The sequence below is a fragment of the Taudactylus pleione genome, unplaced genomic scaffold (assembly GCF_031769625.1).
Source record: "Taudactylus pleione unplaced genomic scaffold, aTauple2 ptg000580l, whole genome shotgun sequence".
Taxonomy (NCBI): domain Eukaryota; kingdom Metazoa; phylum Chordata; class Amphibia; order Anura; family Myobatrachidae; genus Taudactylus; species Taudactylus pleione.
Genome location: NW_028284982.1, coordinates 1,046,506 through 1,068,533, shown reverse-complemented (window position 1 = coordinate 1,068,533; position 22,028 = coordinate 1,046,506). Strand labels below are relative to the sequence as shown.

Below are 22,028 nucleotides of genomic sequence, written 5' to 3'. Positions count from 1 at the left end.
AACATGTTTCAGAACTGAACCCCAGAACTAACAACCCCTTCTCCATAATAACATGTCCCAGAAGTGCCCCCAAACCTAACAACCCCGTCTCCCAAATAACATGTCCCAGAAGTGCCCCCCAGACCTAACAACCCCTTCTCCGTAATAACATGTCCCAGAACTACCCCCCAGACCTAACAATCACTTCTTCCTAATAACATGTCCCAGAACTGCCCCCAGACCTAACAACCCTTTCTCCCTAATAACATGTCCCAGAACTTCCCCCTATACCTAATAACCCCTTCTCCTTAATAACATGTCCCAGTACTGCCCCCCAGACCTAACAACCCCTTCTCCCTAATAACATGTCCCAGAACTGCCCCCCATACCTAACAACCCCTTCTCCCTAATAACATGTTCAAGAACTGGCCCCCACACCTAACAACCCCCTCTCCCTAATAACATGTTCCAGAAGTGCCCCCGACACCTAACAACCCCTTCTCCCTAATAACATGTCCCAGAAGTGCCCCCCAGACCAAACAACCCCTTCTCCCTAACAACATGTCCCCCATACCTAACAACTGCCCCAATACCTAACAACCCCTTCTCCCTAATAACATGTCCCAGAACTGCCCCCCAGACCTAACAACCTCTTCTCCCTAATAACATGTCCCAGAACTGCCCCCAGACCTAACAACCCCTTCTCCCTAATAACATGTCACAGAACTGCCCCCCAGACCTAACAACCTCTACTCCCTAATTACATGTCCCAGTACTGCCCACCAGACGAAACAAAACCTTCTCCCTAATAACATGTCCCAGAACTGCCCCCATACCTAACAACCCCTTCTCCCTAATAACATGTCCCAGAACTGCCCCCCACACCTAACAACCCCTTCTCCCAAATAATATGTCCCAGAACTGCCCCCCAGAACTAACAACCCCTTCTCCCTAATAACATGTCCCAGAACTGCCTCCCAGACCTAACATCCCCTTCTGCCTAATAACATGTCCCAGAACTGCCCCCAGACCTAACAACCCCTTCTCCCTAATAACATGTCCCAGAACTGCCCCCCACACCTAACAACCCCTTCTGCCTAATAACATGTCCCAGAAGTGCCCCCCAGACCTAACAACCCCTTCTCCCTCATAACATGTCCCAGAACTGCCCCCCAGACCTAACAACCCCTTCACCCTAATAACATGTCCCAGAACTGCCCCCCAGACCTAACAAACCCTTCTGCCTAATAATATGTCCCAAAACTGCCCCCATACCTAACAACCCCTTCTCCCTAATAACATGTCCCAGAACTGCCCCCATACCTAACAACTCCTTCTCCCTAATAACATGTCCCAGAAGTGCCCCCCAGACACAACAACCCCTTCTCCCTAATAACATGTCCCCCATACCTAACAACAGCCCCCCATACCTAATAACCCCCTCTCCCTAATAACATGTCCCAGAACTGCCCCCCAGACCTAACAACCCCTTCTCCCTAATAACATGTCCCAGAACTGCCCCCAGACCTAACAACCCCTTCTCCCTAATAACATGTCACAGAACTGCCCCCAAGACCTAACAACCTCTTCTCCCTAATAACATGTCCCAGTACTGCCCACCAGACTAAACAAAACCTTCTCCCTAATAACATGTCCCAGAACTGCCCCCCATACCTAACAACCCCTTCTCCCTAATACCATGTCCCAGAACTGCCCCCCACACCTAACAACCCCTTCTCCCAAATAATATGTCCCAGAACTGCCCCCCAGAACTAACAACCCCTTCTCCCTAATAACATGTCCCAGAACTGCCTCCCAGACCTAACATCCCCTTCTGCCTAATAACATGTCCCAGAACTGCCGCCAGACCTAACAACCCCTTCTCCCTAATAACATGTCCCAGATGTGCCCCCCAGACCTAACAACCCCTTCTCCCTAATAACATGTCCCAGAACTGCCCCCCACACCTAACAACCCCTTCTGCCTAATAACATGTCCCTGAAGTGCCCCCCAGACCTAACAACCCCTTCTCCCTAATAACATGTCCCAGAACTGCCCCCCAGACCTAACAAACCCTTCTGCCTAATAATATGTCCCAGAACTGCCCCCATACCTAACAACCCCTTCTGCCTAATAACATGTCCCAGAACTGCCCCCATACCTAACAACTCCTTCTCCCTAATAACATGTCCCAGAAGTGCCCCCCAGACACAACAACCCCTTCTCCCTAATAACATGTCCCCCATACCTAACAACAGCCCCCCATACCTAATAACCCCCTCTCCCTAATAACATGTCCCAGAACTTCCCCCCAGACCTAACAACCCCTTCTCCCTAATAACATGTCCCAGAACTGCCCCCAGACCTAACAACCCCTTCTCCCTAATAACATGTCCCAGAACTGCCCCCCAGACCTAACAACCCCTTCTCCCTAATAACATTTCCCAGAACTGCCCCCCCAGACCTAACAACCCCTTCTCCCTAATAACATGTCCCAGAACTGCCCCCCAGACCTAACAACCCTTCTCCCTAATAACATGTCCCAGAATTGCCCCCCGTTCCTAACAACCCCTTCTCCCTAATAACATGTCCCAGAAGTGCCCCCAGACCTAACAACCCCTTCTCCCTAATAACATGTCCCAGAACTGCCCCCCAGACCTAACAACCCCTTCTCCCTAATAACATGTCCCAGAAGTGCCCCCCAGAACTAACAACCCCTTCTCCCTAATAACATGTCCCAGAACTGAACCCCAGAACTAACAACCCCTTCTCCATAATAACATGTCCCAGAACTGCCCCCCAGACCTAACAACACCTTCTCCCTAATAACATGTCCCAGAAGTTCCCCCCATACCTAACAACCCCTTCTCCCTAATAACATGTCCCAGAACTGAACCCCAGAACTAACAACCCCTTCTCCCAAATAACATGTCGCAGAAGTGCCCCCCAGACCTAACAACCCCTTCTCCCTAATAACATGTCCCAGAACTGCCCCCCAGACCTAACAATCCCTTCTTCCTAATAACATGTCCCAGAACTGCCCCCCAGACCTAACAATCCCTTCTCCCTAATAACATGTCCCAGAACTGCCCCCAGACCTAACAACCCCTTCTCCCTAATAACATGTCCCAGAACTGCCCCCTATACCTAATAACCCCTTCTCCTTAATAACATGTCCCAGTACTGCCCCCCAGACCTAACAACCCCTTCTCCCTAATAACATGTTCAAGAACTGGCCCCCACACCTAACAACCCCCTCTCCCTAATAACATGTTCCAGAAGTGCCCCCCACACCTAACAACCCCTTCTCCCTAATAACATGTCCCAGAAGTGCCCCCCAGACCTAACAACCCCTTCTCCCTAACAACATGTCCCCCATACCTAACAACTGCCCCCCATACCTAACAACGCCTTCTCCCTAATAACATGTCCCAGAACTGCCCCCCAGACCCAACAACCTCTTCTCCCTAATAACATGTCCCAGAACTGCCCCCAGACCTAACAACCCCTTCTCCCTAATAACATGTCACAGAACTGCCCCCCAGACCTAACAACCTCTTCTCCCTAATAACATGTCCCAGTACTGCCCACCAGACCAAACAAAACCTTCTCCCTAATAACATGTCCCAGAACTGCCCCCCATACCTAACAACCCCTTCTCCCTAATAACATGTCCCAGAACTGCCCCCCACACCTAACAACCCCTTCTCCCAAATAATATGTCCCAGAGCTGCCCCCCAGAACTAACAACCCCTTCTCCCTAATAACATGTCCCAGGACTGCCTCCCAGACCTAACATCCCCTTCTGCCTAATAACATGTCCCAGAACTGCCCCCAGACCTAACAACTCCTTCTCCCTAATAACATGTCCCAGAAGTGCCCCCCAGACACAACAACCCCTTCTCCCTAATAACATGTCCCCCATACCTAACAACAGCCCCCCATACCTAATAACCCCCTCTCCCTAATAACATGTCCCAGAACTGCCCCCCAGACCTAACAACCCCTTCTCCCTAATAACATGTCCCAGAACTGCCCCCAGACCTAACAACCCCTTCTCCCTAATAACATGTCCCAGAACTGAACCCCAGAACTAACAACCCCTTCTCCCTAATAACATGTCCCAGAACTGCCCCCATACCTAACAACCCCTTCTCCCTAATAACATGGCCCAGAACTGCCCCCCAGACCTAACAACCCCTTCTCCCTAATAACATGTCCCAGAAGTGGCCCCCATACCTAACAACCCCTTCTCCCTAATAACATGTCCCATAAGTGCCCCCCATACCTAACAACCCCTCCTCCCTAATCAGGGCCGTAGCTAGGGTAGTGCGGCCGGTGCCATCGCACAGGGCGCCACAGGTCAGGGTGCGCTGTTTGTTCCTGTCATATTTCTGTTTATTATCATTCTTGCTTGTAGCTTCCTCTCATTCATCCCCAGCATCTCTTGGCCTCCCCTATCTCTTCGCTGGCCCTTCCCCATGAGGCCATGGCCCTCGCTCAGGTGCACTATATTATGTCCCTATTTATCCCCAGCATCTCCTGGCCTCCCCTATCTCTTCCCTGGCCCTTCCCCATGAGGCCATGGCTCTCTCTCAGGTGCACTATATTATGTCCCTAGTTATCCCCAGCATCTCCTGGCCTCTCCTATCTCTTCCCTGGCCCTTCCCCATGAGGCCATGGCCCTCTCTCAGGTGCACTATATTATGTCCCTAGTTATCCCCAGCATCTCCTGGCCTCTCCTATCTCTTCCCTGGCCCTTCCCCATGAGGCCATGGCCCTCTCTCAGGTGCACTATATTATGTCCCTATTTATCCCCAGCATCTCCTGGCCTCCCCTATCTCTTCCCTGGCCCTTCCCCATGAGGCCATGGCCCTCTCTCAGGTGCACTATTTTATGTCCCTATTTATCCCCAGCATCTCCTGGCCTCCCCTATTTCTTACCTGGCCCTTCCCCATGAGGCCATGGCCCTCTCTCTCTGCTGTGTTACAGGACGTCAGTCTTTCTACAATGGACCTGCTGGTCTGTCTTTGCTGTGTTACAGGATGGCAATCTTTCTACAATGGACCTGCTGGTCTGTCTCTGCTGTGTTACAGGATGGCAATCTTTCTACAATGGACCTGCTGGTCTGTCTCTGCTGTGTTACAGGACGTCATTCTTTCTACAATGGACCTGCTGGTCTGTCTCTGCTGTGTTACAGGACATCAATCTTTCTACAATGAACCTGCTGGTCTGTCTCTGCTGTGTTACAGGACGTCATTCTTTCTACAATGGACCTGCTGGTCTGTCTCTGCTGTGTTACTTACAGGACATCAATCTTTCTACAATGAACCTGCTGGTCTGTCTCTGCTGTGTTACAGGACGTCAATCTTTCTATAATGGACCTGCTGGTCTGTCTCTGCTGTGTTACAGGACTGCAATCTTTCTACAATGCACATGCTGGTCTGTCTCTGCTGTGTTACAGGACGTCAGTCTTTCTACAATGGACCTGCTGGTCTGTCTCTGCTGTGTTACAGGACATCAATCTTTCTACAATGGACCTGCTGGTCTGTTTCTGCTGTGTTACAGGATGTCAGTCTTTCTACAATGGACCTGCTGATCTGCCTCTGCTGTGTTACAGGACATCAGTCTTTCTACAATGGACCTGCTGGTCTGTTTCTGCTGTGTTACAGGACGGCAATCTTTCTACAATGGACCTACTGGTCTGTCTCTGCTGTGTTACAGGACGTCAGTCTTTCTACAATGGACCTGCAGGTCTGTCTCTGCTGTGTTACAGGACATCAATATTTCTACAATGGACCTGCAGGTCTGTCTCTGCTGTTTTACAGGACATCAATCTTTCAACAATGGACCTGCTGGTCGGTCTCTGCTGTGTTACAGGACGTCAGTCTTTCTACAATGGACCTGCTGGTTGTTTCTGCTGTGTTACAGGACATCAATCTTTCTACAATGCACCTGCTGGCCTGTCTCTGCTGTGTTACAGGACGTCAATCTTTCTACAATGGACTTGCTGGTCTGTCTCTGCTGTGTTACAGGACGGCAATCTTTCTACAATGGACCTGCTGGTCTGTCTCTGTTGTGTTACAGGACGTCAATCTTTCTACAATGGACCTGCTGGCCTGTCTCTGCTGTGTTACAGGACGGCAATCTTTCTACAATGGACCTGCTGGTCTGTCTCTGCTGTGTTACAGGACGGCAATCTTTCTACAATGGACCTGCTGGTCTGTCTCTGCTGTGTTACAGGACGTCAATCTTTCTACAATGGACCTGCTGGTCTGTCTCTGCTGTGTTACAGGACGTCAATCTTTCTACAATGGACTTGCTGGCCTGTCTCTGCTCTGTTACAGGACGGCAATCTTTCTACAATGGACTTGCTGGTCTGTCTCTGCTGTGTTACAGGACGGCAATCTTTCTACAATGGACCTGCTGGTCTGTCTCTGCTGTGTTTCAGGACATCAATCTTTCTACAATGGACCTGCTGGTCTGTCTCTGCTGAGTTACAGGACATCAATCTTTCTACAATGGACCTACTGGTCTGTCTCTGCTGTGTTACAGGACGTCAATCTTTCTACAATGGACCTGCTGGTCTGTCTCTGCTGTGTTACAGGATATCAATCTTTCTACAATGGACCTGCTGGTCTGTCTCTGCTGTGTTACAGGATGGCAATCTTTCTACAATGGAACTGCTGGTCTGTCTCTGCTGTGTTACAGGACGTCAGTCTTTCTACAATGGACCTGCTGGTCTGTCTCTGCTGTGTTCCAGGACGTCAGTCTTTCTGTGGAAAGCTGTGCTGGTATCAAGTGGCTGATCCAAGCATCGGCACAAGAAGAGGAAATGTGTCCCCTACGGGACACATCAGTGCCTGGCGCTGGGATACTATTTCTGCTCCCAGCGCCGGGGAGGCATAGGCGGCGGATAGCCGGCGCTGGGACAGAGTATCTATTCCCAGCGGTGGTCAATCGTCGGGCGAGGCGGGCAGGACTTGGCTCCGGGTGCGGGCTTTCTGTAGCCTGTCACCCGGTAACCTTGGTGCAGGGTCGGGTGTTTGGCTCTGGTCACGAGCCAAACAAGGCTCGCGGGCCAGCAGCCAATAGGAGGCAGACGCGATGAGCCAATCGCGGATCGCCGCATCATGGCCCTACCCACTCGCGGCGTCTTCTATCAGATGCAGCTGAACGGGAGAGTTCAGTCCGGCGTCCGAGTAGAAGGAGTGAAGACCTCCCGAACAGAGCGTCGCGGCAAGAGTTCCGGCGGCCGCAGAAGAGGCCAGAAGACAGCGTGAACAAGAAGAAAGATAGGATGGGTTGTCTGGACATGGAGAAGAGGAGGCGGCTGAGGACCAGAGAGGACTGCGGGGGTGGAAAGTGAAAGAGCTAATGAAGCTCCCCTCCGCAGCCTCTTCCAACGGAGCAGGTAGGCCCTCAGTGAGGCCTACCATATACCTCCTCCCTAGACCACCAGGGTTTTTTGGGCACTTGGCCCCTGGGGCACATCCAGGCATTAGGCCTGTGGCCATATAGGCGGGCACAAGGCCCAGGGGGCAGTAGCGGGCATTAGGCCCTATAGGGAACAATTGCCCCATTTAGGTGTAAGTGACCTGGGCTCTGGGCCCAGGTCACTAAGGTATAAAATAGGCGAGCAGCCTGCCCGAGCCACCCAGATTATAAAGTGGCCTGGGTATTAGGCGCAGGCCACTAGTTAAGCCCACAGTTAGGCAGGCTCATAGGCCTGAGCCCTAAGTATAGTGGATCTGGGCACTAGACCCAGATCACTGAGGTGAGCCCCACAGTAGGCAGGCCCGTAGGCCTGAGACATTGTAATATAAAGGGGATGCTGTTAGGATTTGAGGTTAGAAAATCATCTTGGTGGCAATTCCCAGTCATAGTGGTTACTGGGATACTGCATCATGTCCTATCCTTGTTCTGGCTTTTTGCAGGAAGTTGGAAATCCTGCCTTGTCTGTGTCAATTCATAACCTGTCATTCAGGTCTGTCTGTGTGTTGTTTCATGTGTTCACTAATTAACTAGCTCTCTCCTTGCAGAGCAGGTACACACATGCCTTTTAATTAGGAATCACTCTCCAGGAATGGTCTCTGATTGGATCCTGCATCTCATAAGTATACACCCAGCCCTGATCTCATTGCCGGTTATGGGCCTGATTCAGAGCTGGACGCTATTTGCGCTCGCTCGTTCAGAAAAAGGGGCCGGATATTTAAATAGAGCGCTTGCTCCTTGCGGTCTGTTGAAGCCTCTATGTTTGAACGAGCGAACAAAACATGCGCTCGCTATTTTTTAAGAAACGCCCCCTGGCCGCTCGCATCCTACGTCATCTCCGCTATTTATTAGATTAATCGAGTACATCGAAAGTCGTCTGAACTGCTCGCAGTGCTTGTGGTAGCATTTTCCTACCGCAATTATGCGAGCAGTTCAGGCTAAAAGACAACCAAGTGACGTGGTCGATGACGCTGCTTTGTTAATTATGCACACCCTTAAAACGCCCATTTTGACCGTTTGGCACGCCTGCGTTCGGATCTCCACTCCCCGTTTTCAAGCACCTTCCCCTGTTACCACCCACAAACGCCTCAATCTGTCCCTCAAATTAGCAGGCATTCGCTATTTTGCGAGCACACAATTTCCGACCGCAATGACTGGTTCGCGAATGCGTATTACAACCCATACGCATGCGCAGATGTGCGAACATCGCTCGGAGCGAACGAGCGGACGCTTACGAGCGGCTCTGAATCAGGCCCAATGTTTCCTGTGTTCAGTTCCTAAGTGCTTGCCCTGCAGTATTATACCACAGTCCTGTCTGTCTGCATTAATCTTGTTAGCTGCAGTGTTTCCCCCTCACTGCTTCCATTATGTGTTACTGCAGCATCTGAATCCACCTATCTGCTGTTTAGGTCCCTGCCTAGACCATCTCAGTTGCTTGTTTCAACCGGGCGACACAGGCTGCATTACAGAGTGTCTGTGAGTTCCCTCAGCCTGGCTGCAGAGTCAGGTTGTTCCTGTTCTCCGGTTCACTGAACTCCCACATGGCTTCCTAACCGTATCCAGCAGCTCCCGTGCTGCCATCGTTCACCATACAGCTTCCAGGCCGCTCCAAGTAACTTCCGTGCTACCACAAATCTCCAAACGGCTTCCTAGACATATCCAGCAGCTCCCGTGCTGCCAACCTTCATCCTACGGCACCATCGCTGCAACATCGGCACACTTGCCGCACCATCGGCTCTCAAAGCCATCATCAAACCATAGACTGTTTATCCACGGCAATTGCCCCAACATCGGCACCATCGCTGCAACATCGGCATACTTGCCGCACCATCGGCTCTCAAAGCCATTATTAAAGCATAGACTGCTTATCTACGCCAACTGCCCCAACATCGGCACCATCACTGCAACATCGGCACAGTTGCCGCGCCATCGGCTCTCAGAGTCATTTACTAACCCTGGACTGTTTATCTACGGCTATTGCCGCACCAGCCCACAGGCTGCTTCCTGTCTAGCGTCCCGGCTGTCTAAACCGCATCACGGCCTCTAGGCCATATCTAGTATCCTGTGATTATTTTGTCGTGTCCCGTCCTTGTCTGTTTTTCTGTCAGTCTTGTCATAGTCTAGTCTTGTCTTGTCCAGGCTTGTCTGTTATCCTGTTACATATCAGTCCAGGTCACTCCTGCTCTGCAGCAATTAGTATGGCCGTGCCACTCATTGCCTGACTACTCAGTTGCTCCTCAGTCCCTGACATATCTACGACCATATTGTTCTGTGTAGTGCTATCCTCCCACAGCCACTCTCCAGCTAGCCCTAGTTGTGCAAGGACTGTCACTCCTCCTCATACCTAGCACTGATCAGCAGTCCTGCGATCCCTCCTGTGTGAGAAAATCGTAACAGACGATGGGCATTAGGCCCAAGTCCTTCCTAGGCCCTGTATTAGGCAGGCTTAAATGCCTGAGCCGCTGGTAAGACCCTGGGCATTAGGCCCAGGGCCCTGAGCCCATTAAGAGTGTACCACTGGTATAGAAAGGCAGCCCCCGTGTAATTGATTAGAGGTGGGAGCAGTTGAGTGACTCTCACCCTCACTGGAGAGCTGTCCGGCTCCCATCAATAAGCTAAGTGTTTCCCCAGTCACTAAGAAGAGGAGCTGGCCAGCTCTGGATAGGCAGGTAGCAGACATTTATAGGAACAGCACCGTGTTTTGCTCTTGTATATTTACTGTCTGTGATTGTTCCGTGCAGGGCAGAAGTTTAGTTATTGTTATACATGTTGCACTACACACACTGTAGGTTGAGGGCGATGTTGTCGTAGTATGTGTAGTTGCGTGACACAGGTTTAGGCCCTGCACGGCTGTTGTGTGTATCTCCTTACAGGGACCTGTAGGCGAGTGACCGGACGAAGAGCAAGAGTGGACACGGTGAGATATATCTGTGTGTACTGTCTCTCACTGTTTGCCCAGAAAGAAAGGGGATAGGTAGAGACAGACAGTGGACCTTGCATCCTGGTGCAAGAGCGAGTCTTCACCTGGTGCGCGAGTACCTATAGGTGAAAACTCGGGATCTGAGACCGAAAGTGCCAGTGATAATATTCACTCAAAACCCGATTCTATCCCTCGGTCCGGTAGGACGTGTCGGTCGATGTTAGGAAGGATGGTACTCACATCATCTCCTTCCTCCTAGGTCATCGTGTCCGTGTACAGTTTGGGAGTTCCAGGACCGGCTGTTCAACCTGGCCTGAAGGTGAGAGGGTGCGACGCAAGGTAAGGAACAGAAGTACACCTGCACGGCAGCAGGCACTGCCTCGCACACCTTTTACATTTCTACAATGGACCTGCTGGTCTGTCTCTGCTGTGTTACAGGACATCAGTCTTTCTGGAATGGACCTGCTCTTCTACAGTACATCTATGTTTCTACAATTAAGTTGTTGGCCCATATCTGAGGTTCTAGAATAAGTCTACATTTCTACAATGCACCTGTTGGTCTGTATCTGAAGTTCTACAATATGCCAGTGTTTCTACAATGGCTGGGAGAATATACAGTAGCTAAAGACTTACTGCTAAAGCTGTATGACATAGCCCAGACGTATCGTTCCGACAACTGCTTGATGTAGTGAGATCCTGTGGAGACTGTGACCTCTACCCAGGAATATGTCCATGTTTTTAATGCATTGTCATCCCAGGTAACATTAGATGGGAATGAAATTCCATCCACTACCAGACCTGACATCTCGCCTGAATTAGATACCACCAGCAGTGTGGTTGTAAAAGTAGAGGGAGCATGTACCACATGGGATGTCTGGAACAAAGTGATTGGTATCACAATGGACATGAAGGGTTTTAGGGATGTGTCCGAGTAGCTTGCACTTCCAGAACACACAAACATGACCATTACCTCCTGGTCACAATCTATCCAGAGACCAGATGTATCTATCAACTGTAGGAAAATGTCTCCCTTGACAAGACTCTTGGTGGCCACTGTGATGGACGTGTTATAAACATTCACTTTAGTGTCCTGAGAAGCCACTACATAGATGCTATCTTTTTTTCGTAATGGGACAGAGGGTGTAGGCACAAGGAAGGATTTCCCCCAACTGGTTATGGGTAGCAGCTGCTCATACACGTAGCCATAGTAGTACTGCAAATAACGTTGAAGATCTTGGTGTCCACTTAGAACTGCAACAGTTTTGTCTGCCTGTACAAAAGATCCAGAGAGGTCGCTGCCATCTATCTGAAACTGGGCACCTTGGTAGGGTGAGAGTTTGAAAGTCACTTTGCTTCCAGATGACAAAGACGATCCTTGAAACATCACAGGGCCACCCTTCAAAGTCACCGTGACAGAGGTTGCTGTATCCAGGCTCAATATAGCAAATTGTGCATTGCCAGGCATGGCAGAGATGGGCGTGATAATGTAGTACTGCAGATCTAGAAGATCAATAGGGTACACGTAAGATGACTCATAACCATTAGTGGTCCATACCTGAGAGATTACACAAATACTTTTATTGGAGGAGATGAGGACAACTCCAGCACTGGAAACAGAACTGCCGGATAACATGGCACTGCTGGGCAGAGTGAGGTTCACTGTTTGTCCCTGCTGAAGAGTGAAGTTCTGGGAGAAGCTGGTACCAGGCAGAGTCACATTGACCAGGCTACAGCAACCAAAGCCATGAAGAACAAGCTGGAACTGGGAGGTGTGCGTTTCCCATGGAGAGACTTCCAAGAAACTTGTGACAAATTTCTTCCCAAAAAACGACGTGGAGGAATCTAGAGAGTGAAATCAGAGACAGAAGTGAGTGATGGTCTATCATCAGCATTAATGGATTTCATAGTCATCCCCTTCTTACCATCGACCCATTTATTCTCCATTCTGGAGATCCAATGTCTCAGAGCTGACACGTATACATCTATATATTTAAAGCTGAAGAGCGATAAAAATGATGTAATCAAATTGGCATGTAATGACAGTATGAACTGATCCCTCAAAATGATGTCATCAACTTGGCATGTAACGACAGTATGAACTGATCCCTCAAAATGGTGTCATCAACTTGGCATGTAACGACAGTATGAACTGATCCCTCAAAATAATGTCATCAAATTGGCATGTAACAACAGTGTGAACTACTCCCACCTGTGTCAGTGATGTCACTTCCAGAGACCTCCTGCAAAACACAAATCTACAGTCCTGTCACACTTGTGATATTTCTACACTTACTCATCAAGCCCCACCTCATGCTGACATCACAGACACTCCTGATAATCACCATATAACAACAAGAGTATTATCCACAGCCAGACATGTATAACAGTATAGAAAAAAGATAAGTCACACAGGGGGCAGGGGCCACATATAGGGAGAGCAAAAAGAGTGGGGAGTGCCAGAGAGAGAGAGAGGAGGAAAGAGAGGGACAGAAACACAGGGGTCTATTCATCATCACTCAGTTTCTACAAAAGCAGGTAAAAATATCACAGATAACAGGAATAGCCGCTGTCCCCATACACTAGTATCACAGATATCTCCTACTTACCTTTCTCTCCCGGAATGGCCCGCTGTCCCCATACACTAGTATCACAGATATCTCCTGCTTACCTTTCTCTCCCGGAATGGCCACTGTCCCCATACACTAGTGTCACAGATAACTCCTGCTTACCTTTCTCTCCCGGAATGGCCGCTGTCCCCATACACTAGTATCACAGATATCTCCTGCTTACAATCTCTCCCGGAATGGCGGCTGTCCCCATACACTAGTATCACAGATATCTCCTGCTTACAATCTCTCCCGGAATGGCGGCTGTCCTCATACACTAGTATCACAGATATCTCCTGCTTACAATCTCTCCCGGAATGGCCGCTGTCCCCATACACTAGTATCACAGATATCTCCTGCTTACCTTTCTCTCCTGGAATGGCCGCTGTCCCCATACACTAGTATCACAGATATCTCCTGCTTACAATCTCTCCCGGAATGGCGGCAGTCCTCATACACTAGTATCACAGATATCTCCTGCTTACCTTCCTCTCCCGGAATGGCCCGCTGTCCCCATACACTAGTATCACAGATATCTCCTGCTTACAATCTCTCCAGTAATGGCCCGCTGTCCCCATACACTAGTATCACAGATATCTCCTGCTTACAATCTCTCCTGGAATGGCCGCTGTCCTCATACACTAGTATCACGGATATCTCCTGCTTACAATCTCTCCAGGAATGGCCGCTGTCCCCATACACTAGTATCACAGATATCTCCTGCTAACAATCTCTCCCGGAATGGCCGCTGTCCCCATACACTAGTATCACAGATATCTCCTGCTTACCTTCCTCTCCCGGAATGGCCGCTGTCCCCATACACTAGTATCACAGATATCTCCTGCTTACCTTCCTCTCCCGGAATGGCCCGCTGTCCCCATACACTAGTATCACAGATATCTCCTGCTTACAATCTCTCCAGGAATGGCCGGCTGTCCCCATACACTAGTATCACAGATATCTCCTGCTTACAATCTCTCCTGGAATGGCCGCTGTCCTCATACACTAGTATCACAGATATCTCCTGCTTACAATCTCTCCTGGAATGGCCCCTGTCTCCATACACTAGTATCACAGATAACTCCTGCTTACCTTCCTCTCCCGGAATGTTCCGCTGTCCCCATACAGTAGTATCACAGATATCTTCTGCTTACCTACCTCTTCCGTGATGTCCCGCTGTCCCCATACACTAGTATCACAGATATCTCCTGCTTACCTTTCTCTCCCGGAATGGCCGCTGTCCCCATACAGTAGTATCACAGATATCTCCTATTTACCTTCCTCTTCCGTAATGTCCCGCTGTCCCCATACACTAGTATCACAGATGCTTACCTTTCTCTCCCGGAATGGCCGCTGTCCCCATACACTAGTATCACAGATTTCCCCTGCTTACCTTTCTCTCCCGGAATGGCCTGCTGTCCCCATACACTAGTATCATAGATATCTCCTGCTTACCTTTCTCTCCCGAAATGGCCCGCTGTCCTCATACACTAGTATCACAGATATCTCCTGCTTACCTTCCTCTCCCGGAATGACCCGCTATCCCCATACACTAGTATCACAGATATCTCCTACTTACCTTTCTCTCCCGGAATGGCCATCTGTCCCCATACACTAGTATCACAGATATCTCCTGCTTACCTTCCTCTCCCGGAATGGCCCGCTGTCCCCATACACTAGTATCACAGATATCTCCTGCTTACCTTTCTCTCCCGGAATGGCCCGCTGTCCCCATACACTAGTATCACAGATATCTCCTGCTTACCTTTCTCTCCCGGAATGGCCGCTGTCCCCATACACTAGTATCACAGATATCTCCTACTTACCTTCCTCTCCCGGAATGGCCGCTGTCCTCATACACTAGTATCACAGATATCTCCTGCTTACCTTCCTCTCCCGGAATGGCCCGCTGTCCCCATACACTAGTATCACAGATATCTCCTGCTTACCTTCCTCTCCCGGAATGGCCCGTTGTCTCCATACACTAGTATCACAGATATCTCCTGCTTACCTTTCTCTCACGGAATGGCCATCTGTCCCCATACACTAGTATCACAGATATCTCCTACTTACCTTTCTCTCCCAGAATGGCCATCTGTCCCCATACACTAGTATCACAGATATCTCCTGCTTACCTTCCTCTCCCGGAATGGCCGCTGTCCCCATACACTAGTATCACAGATATCTCCTGCTTACCTTTCTCTCGGGGAATGGCCCGCTGTCCCCATACACTAGTATCACAGATACCTCCTGCTTACTTTTCTCTCCCGTAATGTTCCGCTGTCCTCATACACTAGTATCACAGATATCTCCTGCTTACCTTTCTCTCCCGGAATGGCCGCTGTCCCCATACAGTAGTATCACAGATATCTCCTACTTACCTTCCTCTTCCGTAATGTCCCGCTGTCCCCATACACTAGTATCACAGATATCTCCTGCTTACCTTCCTCTCCCGTAATGGCTGGTGTCCCCATACACTAGTATCACAGATATCTCCTACTTAACTTTCTCTCCCGGAATGGCCATCTGTCCCCATACACTAGTATCACAGATATCTCCTGCTTACCTTCCTCTCCCGGAATGGCCCGCTGTCCCCATACACTAGTATCACAGATATCTCCTGCTTACCTTTCTCTCCCGGAATGGCCGCTGTCCCCATACACTAGTATCACAGATATCTCCTGCTTACCTTCCTCTCCCAGAATGGCCGCTGTCCTCATACACTAGTATCACAGATATCTCCTGCTTACCTTCCTCTCCCGGAATGGCCCGCTGTCCCCATACACTAGTATCACAGATATCTTCTGCTTACCTTCCTCTCCCGGAATGGGCCGCTGTCCCCATACACTAGTATCACAGATATCTCCTGCTTACCTTTCTCTCACGGAATGGCCCACTATCCTCATACACTAGTGTCACAGATACCTCCTGCTTACCTTTCTCTCCCGTAATGTTCCGCTGTCCTCATACACTAGTATCACAGATATCTCCTGCTTACAATCTCTCCCGGAATGGCGGCTGTCCCCATACACTAGTATCACAGATATCTCCTGCTTACAATCTCTCCCGGAATGGCGGCTGTCCTCATACACTAGTATCACAGATATCTCCTGCTTACAATCTCTCCCGGAATGGCCGCTGTCCCCATACACTAGTATCACAGATATCTCCTGCTTACCTTTCTCTCCTGGAATGGCCGCTGTCCCCATACACTAGTATCACAGATATCTCCTGCTTACAATCTCTCCCGGAATGGCGGCAGTCCTCATACACTAGTATCACAGATATCTCCTGCTTACCTTCCTCTCCCGGAATGGCCCGCTGTCCCCATACACTAGTATCACAGATATCTCCTGCTTACAATCTCTCCAGTAATGGCCCGCTGTCCCCATACACTAGTATCACAGATATCTCCTGCTTACAATCTCTCCTGGAATGGCCGCTGTCCTCATACACTAGTATCACGGATATCTCCTGCTTACAATCTCTCCAGGAATGGCCGCTGTCCCCATACACTAGTATCACAGATATCTCCTGCTAACAATCTCTCCCGGAATGGCCGCTGTCCCCATACACTAGTATCACAGATATCTCCTGCTTACCTTCCTCTCCCGGAATGGCCGCTGTCCCCATACACTAGTATCACAGATATCTCCTGCTTACCTTCCTCTCCCGGAATGGCCCGCTGTCCCCATACACTAGTATCACAGATATCTCCTGCTTACAATCTCTCCAGGAATGGCCGGCTGTCCCCATACACTAGTATCACAGATATCTCCTGCTTACAATCTCTCCTGGAATGGCCGCTGTCCTCATACACTAGTATCACAGATATCTCCTGCTTACAATCTCTCCTGGAATGGCCCCTGTCTCCATACACTAGTATCACAGATAACTCCTGCTTACCTTCCTCTCCCGGAATGTTCCGCTGTCCCCATACAGTAGTATCACAGATATCTTCTGCTTACCTACCTCTTCCGTGATGTCCCGCTGTCCCCATACACTAGTATCACAGATATCTCCTGCTTACCTTTCTCTCCCGGAATGGCCGCTGTCCCCATACAGTAGTATCACAGATATCTCCTATTTACCTTCCTCTTCCGTAATGTCCCGCTGTCCCCATACACTAGTATCACAGATGCTTACCTTTCTCTCCCGGAATGGCCGCTGTCCCCATACACTAGTATCACAGATTTCCCCTGCTTACCTTTCTCTCCCGGAATGGCCTGCTGTCCCCATACACTAGTATCATAGATATCTCCTGCTTACCTTTCTCTCCCGAAATGGCCCGCTGTCCTCATACACTAGTATCACAGATATCTCCTGCTTACCTTCCTCTCCCGGAATGACCCGCTATCCCCATACACTAGTATCACAGATATCTCCTACTTACCTTTCTCTCCCGGAATGGCCATCTGTCCCCATACACTAGTATCACAGATATCTCCTGCTTACCTTCCTCTCCCGGAATGGCCCGCTGTCCCCATACACTAGTATCACAGATATCTCCTGCTTACCTTTCTCTCCCGGAATGGCCCGCTGTCCCCATACACTAGTATCACAGATATCTCCTGCTTACCTTTCTCTCCCGGAATGGCCGCTGTCCCCATACACTAGTATCACAGATATCTCCTACTTACCTTCCTCTCCCGGAATGGCCGCTGTCCTCATACACTAGTATCACAGATATCTCCTGCTTACCTTCCTCTCCCGGAATGGCCCGCTGTCCCCATACACTAGTATCACAGATATCTCCTGCTTACCTTCCTCTCCCGGAATGGCCCGTTGTCTCCATACACTAGTATCACAGATATCTCCTGCTTACCTTTCTCTCACGGAATGGCCATCTGTCCCCATACACTAGTATCACAGATATCTCCTACTTACCTTTCTCTCCCAGAATGGCCATCTGTCCCCATACACTAGTATCACAGATATCTCCTGCTTACCTTCCTCTCCCGGAATGGCCGCTGTCCCCATACACTAGTATCACAGATATCTCCTGCTTACCTTTCTCTCGGGGAATGGCCCGCTGTCCCCATACACTAGTATCACAGATACCTCCTGCTTACTTTTCTCTCCCGTAATGTTCCGCTGTCCTCATACACTAGTATCACAGATATCTCCTGCTTACCTTTCTCTCCCGGAATGGCCGCTGTCCCCATACAGTAGTATCACAGATATCTCCTACTTACCTTCCTCTTCCGTAATGTCCCGCTGTCCCCATACACTAGTATCACAGATATCTCCTGCTTACCTTCCTCTCCCGTAATGGCTGGTGTCCCCATACACTAGTATCACAGATATCTCCTACTTAACTTTCTCTCCCGGAATGGCCATCTGTCCCCATACACTAGTATCACAGATATCTCCTGCTTACCTTCCTCTCCCGGAATGGCCCGCTGTCCCCATACACTAGTATCACAGATATCTCCTGCTTACCTTTCTCTCCCGGAATGGCCGCTGTCCCCATACACTAGTATCACAGATATCTCCTGCTTACCTTCCTCTCCCAGAATGGCCGCTGTCCTCATACACTAGTATCACAGATATCTCCTGCTTACCTTCCTCTCCCGGAATGGCCCGCTGTCCCCATACACTAGTATCACAGATATCTTCTGCTTACCTTCCTCTCCCGGAATGGGCCGCTGTCCCCATACACTAGTATCACAGATATCTCCTGCTTACCTTTCTCTCACGGAATGGCCCACTATCCTCATACACTAGTGTCACAGATACCTCCTGCTTACCTTTCTCTCCCGTAATGTTCCGCTGTCCTCATACACTAGTATCACAGATATCTCCTGCTTACCTTCCTCTCCCGGAATGGCCCGCTGTCCCCATACACTAGTATCACAGATATCTCCTACTTACCTTTCTCTCCCGGAATGGCCATCTGTCCCCATACACTAGTATCACAGATATCTCCTGCTTACCTTCCTCTCCCGGAATGGCCGCTGTCCCCATACACTAGTATCACAGATATCTCCTGCTTACCTTTCTATCGGGGAATGGCCCGCTGTCCCCATACACTAGTATCACAGGTATCTCCTGCTTACCTTCCTCTTCCGGAATGGCCCTCTGTCCCCAAACACTAGTATCACAGATATCTCCTCCTTACCTTTCTCTCCCGGAATGGCCCACTGTCCCCATACACTACTATCACAGATATCTCCTGCTTACCTTCCTCTCCCGTAATGTCCCGCTATCCCCATACACTAGTATCACAGATATCTCCTGCTTACCTTCAGGTCACGCATGCGCACTAGTGTCACTGCTCCGCAAAAAAAATGAAGCCGCACGCTGGGACAGCTTGTATTTTTGGATCAGCCATATTCACAGCGGAGCAATGATGAATTGCTTCGGGGTTCGAGGTGAGTTAGGATGTTAATTATCGGGGTCCGTTCAGACCCTGTTAATTAACATCATGAATAGACCCAAGTGAGAGAGAGAATAAGAGAGAGAGAAAGAGGAGGTGAAGAGAGAGAGGAGAGGTAAAGAAGAGTGGAGGAGAAAGAGAGGGAAATAAAACCCAGGGAGGAAGGACTGCATCCAGCTCCTGCATTAGATAGAGGGATCCTGTCACTAGTGATGGCAGGAAGGACTGCATCCAGGTCCTGCATTAGATAGAGGGATCCTGTCACTAGTGATGGCAGGAGGGGCTGCATCCAGGTCCTGCATTAGATAGAGGGTTCATGTCACTAGTGATGGCAGGAGGGGCTACATCCAGGTCCTGCATTAGAGAGATCCTGTCACTAGTGATGGCAGGAGGGGGAGCATCCAGGTCCTGCATTAGATAGAGGGATCCTGTCACTAGTGATGGCAGGAGGGGCTGCATCCAGCTCCTGCATTAGATAGAGGGATCCTGTCACTAGTGATGGCAGGAAGGACTGCATCCAGGTCCTGCATTAGATAGAGGGATCCTGTCACTAGTGATGGCAGGAGGGGCTGCATCCAGGTCCTGCATTAGATAGAGGGTTCATGTCACTAGTGATGGCAGGAGGGGCTACATCCAGGTCCTGCATTAGAGAGATCCTGTCACTAGTGATGGCAGGAGGGGGAGCATCCAGGTCCTGCATTAGATAGAGGGATCCTGTCACTAGTGATGGCAGGAGGGGCTGCATCCAGGTCCTGCATTAGATAGAGGGATCCTGTCACTAGTGATGGCAGGAGGGGCTGCATCCAGGTTCTGCATTAGATAGAGGGATCCTGTCACTAGTGATGGCAGGAGGGGCTGCATCCAGGTCCTGCATTAGATAGAGGGATCCTGTTAGTAATGATGGCAGGAGGGGCTGCATCCAGGTCCGGCATTAGATAGAGGGATCCTGTCACTAGTGATGGCAGGAGGGGCTGCATCCAGGTCCTGCATTAGATAGAGGGATCCTGTTAGTAATGATGGCAGGAGGGGCTGCATCCAGGTCCGGCATTAGATAGGGGGATCCTGTCACTAGTGATGGCAGGAGGGGCTGCATCCTGGTCCTGCATTAGATAGGGGGATCCTGTCACTACTGATGGCAGGAGGGGCTGCATCCAGGTCCTGCATTAGATAGGGGGATCCTGTTACTAGTGATGACAGGAGGGGCTGCATCCAGGTCCTGCATTAGATAGGGGGATCCTGTCACTAGTGAAGGCAGGGCGGGCTGCATCCAGGTCCTGCATTAGATAGAGAGATCCTGTCACTAGTGATGGCAGGAGGGGCTGGATCCAGGTCCTGCATTAGATAGAGGGATCCTGTCACTAGTGATGGCAGGAGGGGCTGCATCCAGGTTCTGCATTAGATAGAGGGATCCTGTCACTAGTGATGGCAGGAGGGGCTGCATCCAGGTCCTGCATTAGATAGAGGGATCCTGTTAGTAATGATGGCAGGAGGGGCTGCATCCAGGTCCTGCATTAGATTGGGGGATCCTGTCACTAGTGATGGCAGGAGGGGCTGCATCCAGGTCCTGCATTAGATAGAGGGATCCTGTCACTAGTGATGGCAGGAGGGGCTGCATCCAGGTTCTGCATTAGATAGAGGGATCCTGTCACTAGTGATGGCAGGAGGGGCTGCATCCAGGTCCTGCATTAGATAGAGGGATCCTGTTAGTAATGATGGCAGGAGGGGCTGCATCCAGGTCCTGCATTAGATAGAGGGATCCTGTCACTAGTGATGATGGCAGGAGGGGCTGCATCCAGGTCCTGCATTAGATGGAGGGATTCTGTCACTAGTGATGGCAGGAAGGGCTGAATCCAGGTCCTGCAATAGATAGGGGGATCCTGTCACTAGTGATGGCAGGAGGGGCTGTATCCAGGTCCTGCATTAGATAGGGGGATCCTGTCACTAGTGATGGCATGAAGGGCAGCATCCTAGGTCCTGCATTAGATAGGGGGATCCTGTCACTAGTGATGGCAGGAGGGCTGCATCCAGGTCCTGCATTAGATAGAGGGATCCTGTCACTAGTGATGGCAGGAGGGGCTGCATCCAGGTCCTGCATTAGATAGAGGGATCCCCTCACTAGTGATGACAGGGGGGCTACATCCAGGTCCTGCATTAGATAGAGGAATTCTGTCACTAATGATGGCAGGAGGGGCTGTATCCAGGTCCTGCATTAGATAGAGGGATCCTGTCACTAGTGATGGCAAGAGAGGCTGCATCCAGGTCCTGCATTAGATAGGGGGATCCTGTCACTAGTGATGGCAGGAGCGGCTGCATCCAGGTCCTGCAATAGATAGGGGGATCCTGTCACTTCTGATGGCAGGAGGGGCAGCATCCAGGCCCTGCATTAGATAGGGGGATCCTGTCATTAGTGATGGCAGGAGGGGCAGCATCCAGGTCCTGCATTATATAGAAGGATCCTGTCACTAGTGATGGCAGGAGGGGCAGCTTCCAGGTCCTGCATTGGATAGGGGGATCCTGTCACTAGTGATGGCAGGAGGGCCTGCATCCAGGTCCTGTCACTAGTGATGGAAGGAGGGGAGCATCCAGGTCCTGCATTAGATAGAGGGATCCTGTCACTAGTGATGGCAGGAGGTGCTGCATCCAGGTCCTG

At 50.3% G+C, this 22,028-nt stretch overlaps 1 protein-coding gene across 1 annotated transcript in view; it reads right to left on the bottom strand.

Moving 5' to 3' along the window:
- The window catches only part of LOC148481411 (peptidylaminoacyl-L/D-isomerase-like), a 309,908-nt gene that overhangs the window by 255,275 nt on the left and 32,605 nt on the right, over positions 1-22,028 (bottom strand). Inside the window, exon 2 of the mRNA XM_088453527.1 lies at positions 11,027-12,235. Coding sequence (XP_088309653.1) covers positions 11,027-12,235 — 1,209 coding nt within the window. The remainder of the gene's footprint in view (positions 1-11,026; positions 12,236-22,028) is intronic.